Raw genomic sequence first — 19,292 nt, forward strand, 5'->3', positions numbered from 1 at the left:
CATTATTTCTTATGGCTGAGTAGTATTCCATAGTGTATATGTGCCACATCTTCTTTATCCAATCTTCTATTGAAGGGCTTTTTGGTTGTTTCCATTTCTTGGCCACTGTGAACAGTGCTGCTATGAACATGGGGCTACATGTGTCTTTACATATCAATGATTCTGAGGTTTTGGGGTATATACCGAGAAGAGGGATTGCTGGGTCATAAGGTAGTTCTATTTGCAGGTTTTGGAGGAACCACCATACTTTCCTCCATAGTGGTTGTACTACTTTGCATTCCCACCAACAGTGTATGAGGGTTCCTTTTTCTCCACAGCCTCTCCAACATTTCTTATTACCCGTCTTGTTGATAATAGCTAATCTAACAGGGGTGAGGTGGTATCTCATTGTAGTTTTGATTTGCATTTCTCTAATAACTAATGAAGCTGAGCATCTTTTCATATATCTGTTGGCCATTTGTATTTCTTCCTGGGAGAAGTGTCTGTTCATGTCCTCCCATTTTTTTATTGGATTGTTTGTTTGTTTGTTGTTGAGTTTTATGAGTTCTTTGTAAATTTTGGATATTAGGCCCTCATCTGAGCTGTTGTTTGAAAATATCAGTTCGCATTTAGTTGGCTGTCTGTTTATTTTGATATCAGTTTCTCTTGCTGAGCAAAAACTTTTTATTCTGATGTAGTCCCATTCATTTATCTTTGCCTTCACTTCTCTTGCCATTGGAGTCAAGTTCATAAAATGTTCTTTAAAACCCAGATCCATGAGTTTAGTACTTATGTCTTCTTCTATGTACTTTATTCTTTCAGATCTTATATTTAGGTCTTTGATCCATTTTGAATTAATTTTAGTACATGGGGACAAGCTGTAGTCCAGTTTCATTCTTTTGCATGTGGCTTTCCAGTTTTCCCAACACCATTTGTTGAAGAGGCTTTCTTTTCTCCATTGTGTGTTGTTGCCCCCTTTATCAAAGATTATTTGACCATATATATGTGGTTTTATTTCTGGACTTTCTATTCTGTTCCATTGGTCTGAGTGTCTATTTTTCTGCCAATACCATGCAGTTTTGATTATTGTGGCCCTATAATATAGTTTAAAGTCAGGTATTGTAATGCCCCCAGCTTCATTCTTTTTCCTTAGGATTGCTTTGGCTATTCAGGGCTTTTTATAGTTCCATATAAATCTTATGATTTTTTGTTCCATTTCTTTAAAAAATGTCATAGGAATTTCGATGGGAATTGCATTAAATTTATATATTACTTTGGGTAATATGGCCATTTTAATTATATTTATTCTTCCTATCCAAGAACAAGGAATATTTTTCCATCTCATTGTGTCTTTTTCTATTTCTCTTAGCAATGCCTTGTAGTTTTCTTTATATAGGTCCTTTACATTCTTTGTTATGTTTATTCCTAGGTATTTTATTTTTTTTGTTGCAATCGTGAAGGGGATTATTTTTTTGAGTTCGTTTTCTAATATTTCATTGTTGGCATATAGAAAGGCTATGGACTTTTGTATGTTAATTTTGTATCCTGCGACCTTACTTTATTGGTTTATTGTTTCTAGTAATCTTTTTGTGGAGTCCTTTGGGTTTTCGATGTATAGGTTCATATCATCAGCAAAAAGTGAAACCTTTACTTCTTCTTTTCCGATATGGATACCTTTTATTTCTTTGTCTTGTCTGATTGCTCTGGCCAGAACTTCTTGCACCACGTTAAATAAGAGTGGAGAGAGTGGACATCCCTGTCGTGTTCCTGATTTAAGGTGGAAAGTCCTCAGTTTTACGCCATTTAATATGATGTTGGCTGATGGTTTATCATATATGGCCTTTATCATGTTGAGATATTTTCCTTCTATACCCATTTTGCTGAGAATCTTAAACATAAAATTGTGTTGTATTTTATCGAAAGCCTTTTCTGCATCTATTGATAAGATCATGTGGTTTTTGTTCTTTGTTTTGTTGATATGGTGTATTACGTTAACTGTTTTACGTATGTTGAACCATCCTTGAGATTCTGGGATGAATCCCACTTGATCATGATGTATTATTTTTTTAATATGTTGTTGTATTCGATTTGCCAGTATTTTGTTTAGTATTTTAGCATCTATATTCATTAGAGATATTGGTCTGTAGTTTTCTTTTTTTGTGCCATCCTTGCCAGGTTTTGGTATGAGGGTTATGTTGGCCTCATAAAATGTGTTTGGAAGTATTGCTTCTTCTTCAATTTTTTGGAAGACGTTCAGTAGAATAGGAACCAAGTCTTCTTTGAATGTTTGATAGAATTCACTAGTATAACCATCAGGGCCTGGACTTTTATTTTTGGGGAGGTTTTTAATAGTTTTTTCTATTTCCTCCCTGCCGATTGGTCTGTTTAGGCTTTCTGCTTCTTCATGACTCAGTTCAGGAAGGTTGTATTGTTCTAGGAATTTATCCATTTCTTCTAGATTGTTGTATTTGGAGGCATATAGTTTTTCATAATATTCTACAATAATTCTTTGTATATCTATGATGTCTGTGGTGATCTCTCCTCTTTCATTTTGGATTTTATTTATTTGAGTCCTGTGTCTTTTTTTCTTGGTGAGTCTTGCCAAGGGTTTGTCAATTTTGTTGATCTTTTCAAAGAACCAGCTCCTTGTTTTATTGATTTTTTCTATAGTTTTTCTGTTCTCTATTTCATTTATTTCTGCTCTGATTTTTATTATCTCCTTTCTTCGGCTGGTTTTGGGTTGTCTTTGTTCTTCTTTTTCTAGCTCCTTAAGGTGTGAAGTTAAGTGGTTTATTTCGGCTCTCTCTTGTTTGTTCATATAGGCCTGAAGTGATATGAACTTTCCTCTTATTACTGCTTTTGCTGCATCCCAGAGATTCTGATATGTCGTATTTTCATTTTCATTTGTCTGTATATATCTTTTGATCTCTGCACTTATTTCTTCTTTGACCCATTCATTTTTCAGAAGTATGTTGTTTAGTTTCCACAATTTTGTGGGGTTTTCCCCCTCTTTTTTACAGTTGAATTCTAGTTTCAAGGCTTTATGATCAGAGAATATGCTTGGTACAATTTCAATTTTTCTAAATTTGCTGATATTGTCTTTGTGGCCCAACATATGGTCAATTCTTGAGAATGTTCCATGTACACTAGAGAAAAATGTATACTCTGTCGCTTTGGGATGAAGTGTCCTGTAGATGTCTATCATATCCAGGTGTTCTAGTATTTCATTTAAGGCCAATATATCTTTATTGATTCTCTGTTTGGATGACCGATCTAGAGCCGTCAGCGGTGTATTGAGGTCTCCAAGTATGATTGTATTTTTGTCAGTTTTTGTTTTAAGGTCAATAAGTAGCTGTGTTATATATTTTGGTGCTCCTTGGTTTGGTGCATATATATTAAGGATTGTTATGTCTTCTTGATTCAGTGTCCCCTTAATCATTATGAAATGACCATTTTTGTCTCTGAGTACTTTTTCTGTCTTGTAGTCAGCATTATTAGATATGAGTATTGCTACACCTGCTTTTTTTTTGGGTGTTGTTTGCTTGGAGTATTGTTTTCCAGCCTTTCACTTTGAATTTGTTTCTATCCTTGTTGCTTAGATGAATTTCTTGTAGGCAGCATATAGTTGGATTTTCTTTTTTAATCCATTCTGCTACTCTGTGCCTTTTTATTGGTGAGTTTAATCCATTTACATTTAGTGTAATTATTGACACTTGTGGGTTCCCTATTGCCATTTTATAAATTGCTTTCTGTTAGTTTTGTATCTTGTTTGATTCTTCTCTTTGTTTTTCTATCATTTGTTTTTGTTTGTTTGTATTCCATACTTCTTTCCTCTGTTGCTACCTTTTTTAAGTCAAGTGTTTTTGTGGTGGTTTTTTCAAGGGTGGTTACCATTAAGTAATGAAAAGGGTACCTACCATATTCATTGTAGTACCCTTTTTTATGAGTATTTCTGCGCTTCATCGTCTTTTGTTACTGTTAATCTTCATCCTTTCTCCCCTTTTTTTTATTTTGTTGTCACAGTTTAAGTTTGATTTTATTGTTTTTTTGGTGGAGCTGTTACTTGTGGTTATGTTTTCTTTTGTTCTTTGAATCTGGTTGGAAAACCCCCTTTAGTATTTCCTGGAGTGGGGGCTTTCTGATGATAAATTCTCTCATCTTTTCTGTATTTGTGAATATTTTTATATCTCCGTCATACTTGAAGGATAGCTTTGATGGGTATAGTATTCTTGGCTGAAAGTTCCTCTCTTTCAGGGCTTTAAATATTGGGGTCCACTCTCTTCTAGCTTGTAGAGTTCTGCTGAGAAGTCTGATGATAATCTAATAGGCCTTCCTTTATATGTTGTATTCTTCTCTTCCCTGGCTGCCTTGAGAATTTTTTCTTTGTCATTGGTTTGTGTCATCTTCATTATGATGTGCCTTGGAGTGGGTTTGTTGTGGTTAGAGAAAACTTGGTGTTCTGTTTGCTTCTTGAATTTGAGGCTTTAGTTCTTTCCACAGGCTTGGGAAGTTTTCATCTATTATTTGTTTGAGTATATTCTCCATTCCATTTTCTTTCTCTTCTCCCTCTGATATACCTATTATTCTTATGTTATTCTTTTTGATGGAGTCAGACAATTCCTGTAGGGCTTTCTCGTTTTTTATTATTTTTGAGTCTCGTTCTTCTTATCTCTGTTGTGCCTCAAGTTGCTTGTCTTCTATTTCACTGATCCTATCTTCTATCTGGGCTGTTCTATTAGCTAAGCTTGTTACCTCTTTTTTCAGCTCTTGAATTGAGTTTTTCATTTCTGTTTGATTTGTTTTCATAGTTTCAATTTCCTTGGTAATATATTCTTTGTGATCATTGAGTTGTTTTCTGATTTCCCTAAATTGCATTTCTGTGTTTTCTTGTATATCTCTGAGTATTTTTAAGATTTTTATTTTAAATTCTCTGTCATTTGGCTCCAAGGCTTCCAATATGTTAAATCTTTTCTCCATAGATTTTTCCACATCTATTTGTGTTACCTCTCTGTCTTTTGTATCCATAATGTTCAATTTCCTTTTTCTTATTGGCATCTTAAGGTGGTCTTGTTGATAGTGTTAATTAGAATTAATAAAAAATAAAAAGCAAAAAAAAAAGAAAAAAGGAAAACACTCCACAAAAAAAAAGTAATAATTTATTATTTCCCCCTTTTTTCTTTCTTCTCTTCCCCTCCTCTCACCTCCTTAGGGAAATATCGTGATGACCTGTGAATTATATTATGCTAAATAGAACAAAAATTTCCTATAATGGAGGGCCTGATTTGGGGTGAAGAGTTCAAGAGGCAAAAAAGGGAGTAGGGACCTACTAAATACAAAAAAAAAAAAAGGAGAAAATCTTAGACAGGCATAAAATGATTTGCTTGTAAGTGATGGTTGACTAAGAGATATAATGAGAGGGATAAGGAGAGAAAAAACAATAATTAAAGAAGAAAAAATTAAAAATAATAAGTAAAAATCTGTTGTATTAAGTGGAGCGAAGACTAAATACAATGGAGACTTTGGGTTGGTAGGAATGCTAGTGAGTTAAAAAGCAATGTAAAAAGTGCCCAAAATGCCACAAAAACAAACAAAGGACAACCAAGAACAAAAGCAGAAGAAGAAAAAAAAAGAACAAAAAAACCCCTCAAAAAAACTTGAGTCCCAAATTAAATAATTTTTTGTGATTGAGGCTTAAATGGGAGGAAAAGTAAAAGGAGAAAAGAAGAAATGAATAGAAAGGAAAAAATAAGAAAAAGAGAGAAACGAAGGAAGAAAAAAAGGAAAGGAAAAAAAAACAAAAAAACAAAAGGGGAGAGAGTGAGAGTTAAGGGTTTTGGAGTGTAACCCTAAAGGAGAGTTAGGATGAAGAAAAGAAATAAAATGTAACACTCATGGGTAGTGTAGTTCAAGAAAAGGGTAGCATAAGATGGGCAGAGAGTAAAAGGACCGAGGTGGAAGAAATAGAAATAATAATAAAGCTAATAAGATAGAAGAAAGAAACAACAACAACAATTAGTGGAACAAGTTATAAAGTCTGTGGATTTTTCTTGATTTTGAGAGGTTAACTTCTTCCTTTTTCTTTTCTCTCCCTCTTCCTGGTCGGTGACTCTGTACCCCAGGTTCTGCCCCTGTGTCACTCTTCGGTAGGAATTTGCAGTTGATGGGATTCTATGGCAATGTCATATAATTGGCTTTAGTCTCGCTGGTAGTCAAGGCTTGTTGGCGTTTGCAGGGTCCAACAATGAGAGAGTTTGCTTTCCTGGAGTCTCTTTCCTAGTCTCCCCTTCCTGAATTAGCAGCCTGGTGATCCAGCTATGAGGCTGCCACTGCTTCTGTCTGGGGAGTAAGAGGCTCAAAGAGCTGGGAAATCCCCACTCTATCCTCACTCAGCGCAAGGCTCTGGGTAAGGCTCTGGCAGTCAGAGCCTCCAGCATAATCAGGTGGGGCTGGGAGTCAGTTGTTGTCAAGGTGACTGTTCAGCGCCTATCATTCAGTTAGACCACTCAACCCAGGCTTTCCACACTTGGTAGCCTGTTTTGGCTGGGAAGAAGAAGCACTAGTCACTGCTTGCTGTATGGATCTTAATATCTGCCAAGTCCCTCTTGTTAGGTATATCCCTGAATATGGAGGCTCTGTCAATCAGAAGTTGCCCCTGCCCCTTTAGCGAAAGGCACTGAAAAATATCACGCATCTTGTCTTGGATCGCTGAACTGGGAGAGATCCTATCAATTAGAGGCCCGTGGGTGCGTAGATTTCGTGGGTTAAGCCAATTTCAGCAATTGGATCCACAGCTGTGCTCCAGAGAGTATTTCAGGCTGCCTGAGCGCCCCTCCCCCCAACACTTGATTGTTAGCTTGAATGGCTGGGTGAGGTGCCCCGCCCATGGAGAGAATCTCCTGACTAGGAAAGACAGCCTTGGCGCCCCTCCCCCCTCCCGACTGCGGCACGGGCGAAAGCGCGGTTTCTCAGCACGCCAGTGGCCGGGGACTTTCTGGACCGAGGCACGAGGCTGCGCGCGCGGTTTCTCAGGGCATGCAGCGGCAGCCGCCAGTGCCCAGGCTGCCGCTCCCCGAGTGTGGGCGGGCAGCTGCACATATGGGTTGACTCACCACAGGTGTACTCCCTCCTCCGCAACAGTCCTTTTGCTTTCAGTGTGTGTGTGGAACTCCAGAATGCTCCGAGGATAAATTTTTCTGTTTCTAGTTGATAAATTTATTGAGATTTTGGGGAGATCTGTCGGACGCACTGCTCACGGCGCCATTTCGGAGATGTCACTCACCTTTTTTTTTTTTACTGCAGTATGCCTGTGGAAATAGTGAGCTCTGAGCCCGTGTGTAGCTGTGCCTAGGGTGGGGTGATTTGTTGTGTGTGTGTGTGTGTGTGTGTGTGTTTGTGAATGTGTGCTCATCTGAACTGTGGTCCGGTTAAATCTGAATTTGAATATATCGGTAAATTTGAATTCTCTTTGTAGTTGTTTTCCATTAAATTGACATTGACTTTTTCTTTTTTTCTCTTTCAGAGGAATATAAAGAAACAATAGGTAAAATTATTGATATTCTTTTACTCTGATCCACTTAAAAATATCCAGTTTATTTCTGCCTTTGACATTTCTGGCCTTTTTATTCAAGTGCCTTCCATTGGCCTGACCTCCTCCTAGATGTCCACTGTCCCCACCTGATTCTGGGACAGCACTTCTCCCGTGTCGGGCTCTGTTCATTTCTGTTTCCTACATTCCCTCCTTTCCTATTCCTTCATTCTCATTTTACACAACTATTTCCCTGTAAACATTGATGGCTTTAGTCTCACAGAATGTCGACTCAGTTTCATTAAGACATTGGTGAGACAAAGCGTATTAAGGTGACAGATACATAATTTTTTATATATACAAATATTATAGGCTTACATTATAATATACATATATAAAAATATATGTGTATACTTCTGGGAAATATTCAAAATTAAGAACTCTGTCAAGTATTTCAAGTTTTAGATTTCATTATTACCAATTAATATTTCTCCAAACCCTTGAGAGAAAAGACTCCAAACTTTCATCATTCAGTGTCTCTGTCCATTGTCTTCTCACATCCTGTGTCGTGATAAATACCTGACATCATTCACTCATCATATGGGACAGAGAGAGGCATCCCTTTTCCACTGTCCTTCATCATATGAACCAGGTGTTCTAAGTTAACTAAATATTTTACATAATTTTTCATAAAATATGAAATATCCATCCATACCTGTTTTTAATTCTTTGGCATAATGTTGCCATTGTTATCTAATGACAAACAGCACTTAAAAATAAACAGTTTTCAGAAGGATGAAGTATCTTAAGACCTGTAGAAAAGTGATACATGTCTGACCTGTAACTTTTGTGTAAAGGATAAAAAAAAATATTGAGCACAATAATCCAGAAAAAAAAATTTAATCAATCTTAGCTTAAGGTTGTGTTCTCTAATAATAATTACATTTATATTTGTTTCTTTGCGACTGGTCTATAGGAGTATGTTTCTCTAATGTACAGAGCAGGTGTCATATGATTAGTGCTTCCAAAACAGTTTGTCGAGATGGACGTCTCTACTGTACACTTCCTCGTGACTGGCTAAGTCTCTGCCTCATTTGTAAATATGTTTCTTTTTAATCTGAAAAAGATGATTGTCCAGTGACATGGGATTACTTAGTATTTCACATCCCAGCATTTCTGATGTAGCTCCCTCTTTCTTTAATTTCTTGACTTACTATCTTGTGCACAAGGGACAGGGCAGGGAGAACAGCACTGACTTCGATGGGTGAGATGGTTTTTAAAACATCATGATTCCTACATTCACTAATATGGATCAGTGTGTACTCAAGAGTGAACTATGACTGGGGGCCGATTTCAGTTTTCTTTCTTATCTGATATTGTGTTTTCACCTGGAATGATTTGCATATTTTTTTCATTTTCTTTTCAGCTCTGATTGAAGAGCAGAGAAGTAAGTACTGATAACCTCCTCCCCGTGTCCTTCCCTCACCTGTTCCTTATCCCCTGTCTTCTCTCTCAGGGACCATCTGCCTTTTTTCGCAGAGTCATGGACTTTTAACTCTGACAGGTCATCCTTATTACAACAACTTTTACTATGTGGTTGAAATCAAGAGACAGGGCCTTCCTGTCAGATGAATTTAACATCCAAAACCTTACTTTTGACAAATATATCAGAGTGTTTCACATAGTCTGAAAAAGAATAAAAAATGATTTCATTAAAAAATACCAAATAAATATTTTTAAAATTTTACAGATTTTTATAAATATGCTTTATTTCTCCTATTGTATTTTTTTAAATGTTTTATTGAATATATTGGGGTGATCTTGATTAATGATCTATGCAGGTCTAAATAGCACAATTCTAACACACACCAGTCATGTATCCTTCTGTTACCCTGTTATATATTTAAATATTTATGTCTCCATATGTCATGTGGTATTTTTAAAGAAGTACTGATGATTTCAGGGAATGAGTTTTCAAGGTATATTCTTTATTCATAGAATAGATGAGACTTGTCCATGTGGCCTAAACAACTATTATCGGGTGGAACGCTTACGTTACTTCTTCTTTTCAAAAATCCTGTCTTGTGTGTGTGTGCTTCAATATTTGTTTCTCTGTTAAGAGAAAGGCTTAGTAAGGTCCAGTGAGAAACAGAATCTCCGTCAGAGAATCCCAGTCCTGTGATCCTCCTGAATTCAGCTCCCATGAGTACTAAGATTTTCTTCATTCAGGAATGAGTTAAACAAGATGCTCAAATACATTGTGGTTAAAACTCAACCCGTGGACAAAAACATGAAGGACGCAACCCCCCGACCCCTGACCATGTGTCACTGGGAGGAGCTGTGTGTCAGTGCTCTTTCCACAGTGTGGTGGCCACTCAGCACGATTTCACTGCCACAGCAGTGAGACTCACTGATGTGTTTAATGTATCAAATGACCTTATTAAGCTCCCAAACTGAATGATACAAACATAAATATTTTAAATAAACCAAGCATACTTTTAGCCTGCCCTGTGGTCATGCAGTGGATAGTGTGTGGCCCGGGAACACTGAGGTTGCCAGATTGACCCTGCGCTTCCCAGGACACGGCTTCCCAGGACACATCACCCAGATCAACAACATACAACTAAAGTGACGTAGCTCTGAGACCATAGGCTTTCCTCCTAGCTCTCACCACATCTCTATGAAATAATAATAAATCTTTCCAGAAAAGCAATTTTTTCATAAATTAACCAGAAAAAATAATACTTTTAAAGTTTTATATTATTTTACTAAATTAACATCATTTTCCACCTTTTTTTTATTGCAGTATGCCTGTGGAAATAGTGAGCTCTGAGCCCGTGTGTAGCTGTGCCTAGGGTGGGGTGATTTGTTGTGTGTGTGTGAATGTGTGTTCATCTGAACTGTGGTCTGGTTAATTCTGAATTTGAATAATTCAGTAAATTTGAATTCTCTTTGTAGTTGTTTCCCATTAAATTGACATTGACTTTTTCTTTTTTTCTCTTTCAGAGGAATGTAAAGAAACAATAGGTAAAATTAATGATACTCCTTTACTCTGATCCACTTAAAAATATCCAGTTTATTTCTGCCTTTGACATTTCTGGCCTTTTTATCCAAGTGCCTTCCATTGGCCTGTCCTCCTCCTAGATGTCCACTGTCCCCACCCGATTCTGGGACAGCACTTCTCCCGTACGGGGCTCTGTCCCTTTCTGTTTCCTACCTTCCTTCCTTTCCCTTCCTTCATTCTCATTTTATACAATTATTTCCCTGTAAACATTGGTGGCTTCAGTCTCACAGAATGTCGACTCAGTTTCATTAAGACATTGGTGAGACAAAGCGTATTAAGGTGACAGATACATAATTTTTTATATATACAAATATTATAGGCTTACATTATAATATACATATATAAAAGTATATGTATATATTTCTGGGAAATATTCAAAATTAAGAACTCTGTCAAGATTTTCAAGTTTTAGATTCCATTATTACCAATTAATATTTCTCCAAACCCTTGAGAGAAAAGACTCCAAACTTTCATCATTCAGTGTCTCTGTCCACTGGCTTCTCACATCCTGTGTCGTGATAAATGCCTGACATCATTCACTCATCACATGGGACAGAGTGAGGCATCCCTCTTTCACTGTCCTTCATCATATGAACCAGGTGTTCTCAGTTAACTAAATATTTTACATAATTTTTCATAAAATATGAAATATCCATCCATACTTGTTTTTAATTTTTTTGGCATAATATTGCCATTATTATCTAATGACAAACAGCACTTAAAAATAAACAATTTTCAGAAGGATGAAGTATCTTAAGACCTGTAGAAAAGTGATACATGTCTGACCTGTAACTTTTGTGTGAAGGATAAAAAAAACATTGACCACAAAAAAAAATATTGACCACAATAACCCAGAAAAAAATCTTTTAATTAATCAAAGCTTAAGGTTGTTTTCTCTCATGATAATTACATTTATATTTGTTTCTTTGGGACTGGTCTATGAGAGTATGTTTCTCTAATGCACAGAACAGGTGTCATATGATTAGTGCTTCCAAAACCGTTTGTTGAGATGGACGTCTCTACTGTACACTTCCTCGTGACTGGCTAAGTCTCTGCCTCATTTGTAAATATGTTTCTTTTTAATCTGAAAAAGATGATTGTCCAGTGACATGGGATTACTTAGTATTTCACATCCCAGCATTTCTGATGTAGCTCCCTCTTTCTTTAATTTCTTGACTTACTATCTTGTGCACAAGAGACAGTGCAGGGAGAACAGCAGTGACTCCGATGGGTGAGATGGTTTTTAAAACATCATGATTCCTACATTCACTAATATGGGTCCGTGTGTACTCAAGAGTGAACTATGACTGGGGGCCGATTTCTGTTTTCTTTCTTATCTGATATTGTGTTTTCACCTGGAATGATTTGTGTATTTTTTTCATTTTCTTTTCAGCTCTGAGTGAAGAGCAGATAAGTAAGTACCGGTAACCTCCTCCCCGTGTCCTTCCCTTACCTGTTCCTTATCCCCTGTCTTCTCTCTCAGTGACCATCTCCCTCTTTCTCAGAGTCTTGGAATTTTAATTCTGACAAGTCATCCTTGTTACCCCAACATTTACCATGTGGTTGCAATCAAGGAGACAGAGCCTTTCTCTCAGATGATTTTAACAAAAGGATATCTGGAAGTTTAGGTACATTTAAGTTTCAGAGTGTATGCTTTTTCCAAGGACAGCTATGGTTTTTGGTACAGAAAACCCTCACTGTTATTTCTTTTCCTTCTTCTGATTCACTCAGCTTCATTCCACCCTGAGTTACTATGGACACTCAGGTACAATAATATTGTGAATTAATTAGTGGCCAAATACACTGTGAAGAGATACACATAAGAAGCTAATCTTTTAATAACCCACATGAGCAGTCTTTCAATAACTCTTGTACAGTGGTTGTTCAGACTTTGTACAGTGTAGGTGCTAGAAATTAAATGAAACACAGCTTGATCTGTGGTGGAACACTAGATAAAGCTTCAACCTGGAATGCCGAGGTCACTGGTCAAAACCCAGCACTTTTCTGGTCAAGGTACATATGGGAATTGATGCTTCTGGCTTCTACCCCTCTCTCTCTCTCTCTCTCTCTCTATTTCTCTCGCTCACTCTATCTTCTCTCTAAAATGAATAAATTAAAAAAATTTTAAAAAGGAACACAAACATTATATGTATATATACATATATATAAAAGCATCCAAAAACCATTTTAAATATGATGAATATTTCTTAGTGCTCCACAGAGAGGGAAAAGGGATCAAAATAATTTAATTATTAAATATCAAATAAATATATTTAAAAATTTACATAATTCACTAAATTTGCTTCATTTCTCTTATTTAAAGGATTTTTTAATATTTTATTGAAATTATCAGGGTGACCTTAGTTAATAAACTATACAGGCTTAGGTGCACAATTCTATCACACCTCATCTGCATGTGGCAGTGTGTTCAAACCCCAGTCACGTATCTGCTGTTACCCTTTGATTTATTATAAATCTTTATGTCCCCACATGAACATGTTATTTTTTAATTGTAGTAATGATCTCAGTGGAATGGATTTTCAAGACATTCTTTTTATATATAGTATTATTTAGATAATTAACTTTAACAGGGTGGCATTGGTCAACTAAAGCACATAGATTTAGAGAAAACATCTCCAGATCATTTTGACATTCAGTTACCGATCACCCCAAGCAGTTGTATACCGATCACCCCAAGCAGATAGTCCTCCATCATCCTTCATTTCGTTTTCTATATGTCCCTCTTTTCCCACCAGATCCTCCTTTTCCTCCCTTCCTCTCCCCTGGTAACCACTGCACTATTATCTATGTCCATAAGTCTCAATATTGTGTCCCACCTATGTATGGAATCATATACTTCTTAGTTTCTTCTGATTTACTTATTTTACTCATTATAATGTGATCAAGTTTCATCCATGTTGTTGTAAATGATCTGCTGTCATCATATCTTATGGCTGAGTAGTATTCCATAGTATATATGTACCACATCTTCTTTATCCAATCTTCTAATTAAGGGCTTTTTGGTTGTTTCTATGTCTTGGCCACCATAAACAATGCTGCAATGAACATGGGATTGCATTGTCTTTATGTACCAATGATTTTTAGGTTTTGGAGTAAATACCCTGTAGAGGAATTACTGGGTCATGTTGTAACTCTGTTGTTTATTTTTTGAGGAACCACAATACTTTCTTCCATAATGGTTGTACCACTTTACATTCCCACAAACAGTGGATAAGGCACTCAACAACACAGGCATAGAAGAAAAATATCTTGACATAGTAAAGGCCATTTATGACAAACCATATGCTAACATCATATTAAATGGCAAAAAACTGAAAACTTTTCATCCAAAACCAGGAACAAGACAGGTTGTCTACTCTCTCCATTCTTATTTAATGTAGTGCTCGAAGTTCTAGCCAGAGCAATCAGACAAGATAAAGAAATAAAAGGCATTCATATTGGGAAAGAAGAATTAAAGGTTTCACTGTTTGCAGATGACATGATCCTGTATATAGAAAACACCAAGGACTCCACAGAAAGACTCTTAGAAATAATAAACAAATATAGTAAAGTCACATGATAAAAAATTAACATACAGAAATCTATTGTTTTCTTACATGCTAACAATGAAACTTCAGAAAATGAGCTAAAAAGAGATGACTTTTACAGTTGCAACAAAAAAATAAAATACCTAGGAATAAACATAACAAAGAATGTAAAGAATCTACATAATGAAAACTGCAAAGCGTTGTTAAAGAAAATAAAAAAAGACACATTGAAATGGAAAAAATATTTCTTGTTCTTGGATAGGAAGAATAAATATAGTTAAAATGACCATATTACCCAAAGCAATACACAAATTTAACACAATTCCCATCAAAATTCCAATGTCATTTTTTAAAGAAATAATACAAAAAATCATCAGGTTTATATGGGACTATAAAAAACGTTGAATAGCTCAAGTAATCCTAAGGAAAAAAACAAAGCTGGGAGCATTACAATACCTGACTTCAAATTATACTACAGAGCCACTACAATCAAAACAGCATGGTATTGGCAGAAAAACAGTCACTCAGACCAATGGAACAGAATAGAGAGCCCAGAAATAAAACCACATATATACATTGAAATCATCTTTGATAAAGGACTCAGAAACAGAAAATGAAAAAAAGAAAGCCTCTTCAATAAATGGTACTGGGAAAACTGGAAAGCCATGTGCAAAAAAATGAAACTTGACTACAATTTGTCTTCTTGTACAAAAGTAATTCAAAATGGATCAAAGACCTAAAAATAACATCTAAAACAATAAAATACACAGAAAAAAAATAGATATTAAACTCACAGACCTTGGCCATAGAGGATACTTAATGAATTTAACTCCAAAGACAAGGGAAGTGAAGGCAAAATAAATGAATGAGACAACATCAGACTAAGAAGCTTCTGCACAGCAAGAGAAACTGACAACAAAACAGACAGACAGCCAACTAAATGGGAGATGATATTTTCGAACAACAGCTGAGATAAGGGCCTAATATCCAAAATATATAAATAACTCACAAAACTCAACAGCAAAGAAGCAAACACTACGATAAAAAAAATGGGGAGAGGACATGAACAGACACTTCTCCCAGGAAGAAATACAAATGGCCAACAGATTTATGGAAAGATGCTCATCTTCTTTAGCTATTAGAGAAATGCAAATCAAACTACAATAAGATACCACCGTACACCTGTTAGATTAGCTATTATCAACAAGACAGGTAATAAGTGCTGGAGAGGCTGTGAAGATATACTCTGTATTCATGAAATAGAAGTGACTTGGCCACGTTGCAGAAATAATCATTACCAGATGTAAGGCTTTTGCTGTGACTTCTTTACAGTACATAGAAAACCTCTTTCATACACGTGTACTTAGATATTACTTTCTCAGTTAAGGAAAGGCACAGTAAGGTCCAGTGAGGAACAGAATCTCTGTCAGAGAATCACATTCCTGTCTCTCCCCTGAATTCAGCCCCCATGAGTATTAAGATATTTTTCTTTCAGCAAAGAATTGAAACAGATGCTCAAATAAATACCTTGTGGTTAAAAATCAATCCCTGGGAAAAAACATGAAGGATGCAGCCCCCATACCCCTGACCCTGTGTCACTGGGAGGAGCTGTGTGTCAGTGCTCCTTCCACAGTGTGGTGGCCACTCTGCACGATGTCACTGCCACAGCAGTGAGACTCTCTGATGTGTGTTAAGAATCCAATGACAATACTAAAGATAGCAAACTGAATAACAGAAACATTAATATTTCAAAAATATACCAAGAATATTTTCAGCCTAGCCTGTGGTGGCCCCGTGGATAGAGCATGCACTTGGAACACCAAGGTTGCCACTTCGACCCTGGACTTGGCCGGGCACACAACACAGGGCAGCAGCTACAGCTACAGTGGAGCAGCTATGAGTCCATAGCTTCCGTCCCTCCTCTCATCTCTATGTAATATTAACAAATAAAATATTGTCATTAAAACAATTATTTATAAATTAAACGGCTAAACAAATATTTTTAAAACATTATTTTACTAAATTTACTCCCTTTTCAGCCTTTTTATTTACTGTAGAGTAGCTGCAGAAAATAGTGAGCTCTGATCTATTCTGTAGGTGTGTGTTTTAAGAGAGCAAGTGTTATTTGATGTGTTTTTATGTGTTAATCTGAAATTAACCTATTTTTAATTTGAATTTATCTATTGATTATACTTCTCTTTTTGGTTGTTTCCCATAATATTAACATTAGCCTTTTTTTTCTCTTTCAGGACACATGAACAGAATAATAGGTAAAATTACTGATATTCTTTTACTTTTGATCCACTTGAAATCCTCTGGTTTATTTCTCCCATTGATGTTTCTGGCCTTTTTATCCAAGTGCCTCCATTGGCCTGTCCTCCTCCTAGATGTCCACTGTCCACACTCTGATTCTGAGACAGCACTTCTCCCTTTTGTGAGTCTGTCCATTTCTGTTTCCTATGTTCCACCCTTCACCTTCCTTCTTTTCTTCTTTTACACAACTATTTTTCTGAAAACATTGACTGCTGTCTTGCAGTAAATTGTCACAGTTTTATCAAGTCATTGGTGAGATGAACGGGATTAACCTGAATGATACTTGAATTTTAATGTATACATATGTTACAGGGTTATATTAGCATATATATATATACACACACACACATACACACACAAACATAACACACACACACACACACACACACATATATATATATGCACACACACACACTTCTGGAATATATTCAACCTTAACACCTCTCTCAAGTATTCAATCTTTGAGGGACTATTACTCTGCAATTAATACTTCCCCAAATGCTTGAGAGAAAACACCCCAAACTGTCAGCATTCAGCGTGTCTGTCCATTGTCTTCTCACAGCCTGTGTCATGATAAAGACCGTGTATTCGTCACTGGTCAGATGTGAGAGAGTGGGGCGTCCCTCTTCTACTGTACTTGATTATATGACCCAGGTGTTCCTTTAAAAACAGCCAACCATGCCCGGTATTTATTCGTTGGCAGTATGCTGACACCATGATCAAACACAAATGTACAGAGCAGGTGTCATATGACCAGTGTAACAAAACCAGTTGTATCGAGCGGGGCCCCTCCACTCTACACGTCCTCATTGCTGGTTCAGTCTCTGTTTCCTATGTGAATATGTTTGTTTTTTAACTAAAAAAGGAGATAGTTTAGTGACAAGAGAATGCTTAGTGTTGCACATCTCAGAATTTCTGATCTAACACCCTTATTGTTTTATGTCCTGACTTATTTTCCTGTGCACAAGGGACAGGGGAGGGAAACAGTATTGTTTCCGAAGGGTGAAATGTCCTTTGAAACCTTACGGTTCCTACTTTCACAGATACGGGTCAGTGTGTGCTCCAGAGTGAACTAGGAAAGGGGCCCAGCATTTCAGATTCTCCCATTTTACTCCACCATTTTTCTTGTTGTTGCAATCCAGGGGACAGAGCCTTCTGTCACATAAATTTTACCAATCAGATATCTGGAAGTTTAGGTACAGTTAAAGTTTCTGATTGTAATTTTTCTCCAAGGACAGCTCAGGTCATTTGATTCCAAACCTCCGACACTGTCATTTCTTCCCGATCATGTGATTGACTTAGCTGCATTCAGGCCTGAGTTAAAACACACACTCAGACACAATGAGGTTGCGAATTAATTGGTGGACAAAACGTTATGAATAGAAGCACATAAGAACCTAACCCTGTGTTTACCTACGAGCAATCTTTCAGTAACTGCTGTACAGAGGTTGTAGCAACTTTATACAGTGAAGGTACGGCTATTAGCATTGATGCTAACTGGATATAATTTGTATATATACATGTCCAAAGACCATTTTAATTATAACAGATATTTCATAGTGGTCCACATACAGTAAAAAGTGATCAAGAATAATTTTATTAAAACATCAGAACAAATATTTTAAAAAATTTTAAGATAGAATAAATATACTTCCTTTCCTTATTTTAAATGAATTTTTAATGTTTTATTCAAATTATTGGGGTGACTTGGTTAATAAAAGCACGCAGGTCTCAGGAGCACAATTCTATCCCACCTCCTCCGTGTGTGGTGATGTGTTCCCACCCCAGTCACGGATCCTCTGTCAATCTTTTATTTATTTTAAATCTTTATGTCATCATGTGGGACATGATATTTTTAAAATTATAATGATGATTTCAGTGGAATGGATTTTCAAGGTATATTCTTTATTCGTGGAATAGACGAGACTAGTCCACGTGGCAGTAACAACCATTAGCAGATAAGGACTTTCGCTGCCTCTGGTTTACAGAGTTTAGAGAACCTGTCTCATGTGTGTGTGCTTGGATATTTGCTACTTTGTTAAGAGAAAGGCACAGTAAGGTCCAGTGAGGAACAAAATCTCTGTCAGAGAATCTAAATCCTTTCTCTGTCCTGAACTCAGCACCCATGAGAATTAAGATAAGCTTCATTCAGGAATGAGTTGAATCAGAAACCCAAATCACTGTGATTAAAAATCAACCCGTGGACAAAAACACAGAGGATGCAGCCCCCAGACCCCTGACCCTGTGTCACTGGGAGGATCTGTGTGTCAGTGCTCCTTCCACAGTGTGGTGGCCACTCTGCATGATGTCGCTGCCGCAGCAGTGAGACTCACTGATGTTTTTAAAGCATCCAATGAACTTACTTAAGATAAGGAACAGAGTAACAGAATTATAAATATTTTAAATTGACGAAGAATACTTTCAGCCTAGCGTGTAGTGGCCCCGTGGACAGAGCGTGGACCTGGGACACTGAGTTTGTCAGTTTGACCCTGGACTTGCCCGGACGCGGCACCCAGGGCAGCAGCTACAGCTACAGTGAAGCAGCTATGAGTCCACACACTTCCCTCCCTCCTGTCACCTCTTCTCTCTGTATTATTAATATAAAATTTATTTTAAAAACACAATTATTTTATAAATAAGACAAAAAATTTAATATTTTTAAATTTTATTTTACTAAAATAGCTTTCTTTTCCACATTTTTGCTTATGTAGTCACCTGTGCACAATAGTGAGCTCTGAGCTATTGTGTAGTTGTCTGTTTCGGGGGAGGGTGGTGTGTGTGATTTGTGTGTGTGTGTGTTCATCTGAAATTAACCTGTTATAAATTAGAATTTATCAGTAAATTTGAATTCTCTTTGTGTTCT

At 36.6% G+C, this 19,292-nt stretch overlaps 1 protein-coding gene across 20 annotated transcripts in view; it reads left to right on the forward strand.

Annotated features, from left to right (window-relative positions):
- The window catches only part of LOC136322824 (E3 ubiquitin-protein ligase TRIM39-like), a 243,055-nt gene that overhangs the window by 205,509 nt on the left and 18,254 nt on the right, over positions 1-19,292 (forward strand). For all 20 annotated transcript variants that reach the window (XM_066254733.1, XM_066254828.1, XM_066254982.1 and 17 more), the window contains 4 exons: positions 8,931-8,951; positions 10,511-10,531; positions 11,962-11,982; positions 16,366-16,386. In XM_066254733.1, the coding sequence (XP_066110830.1) occupies positions 8,931-8,951; positions 10,511-10,531; positions 11,962-11,982; positions 16,366-16,386 (84 nt within the window). The remainder of the gene's footprint in view (positions 1-8,930; positions 8,952-10,510; positions 10,532-11,961; positions 11,983-16,365; positions 16,387-19,292) is intronic.

Source organism: Saccopteryx bilineata, chromosome 1 (assembly GCF_036850765.1).
Source record: "Saccopteryx bilineata isolate mSacBil1 chromosome 1, mSacBil1_pri_phased_curated, whole genome shotgun sequence".
NCBI lineage: Eukaryota > Metazoa > Chordata > Mammalia > Chiroptera > Emballonuridae > Saccopteryx > Saccopteryx bilineata.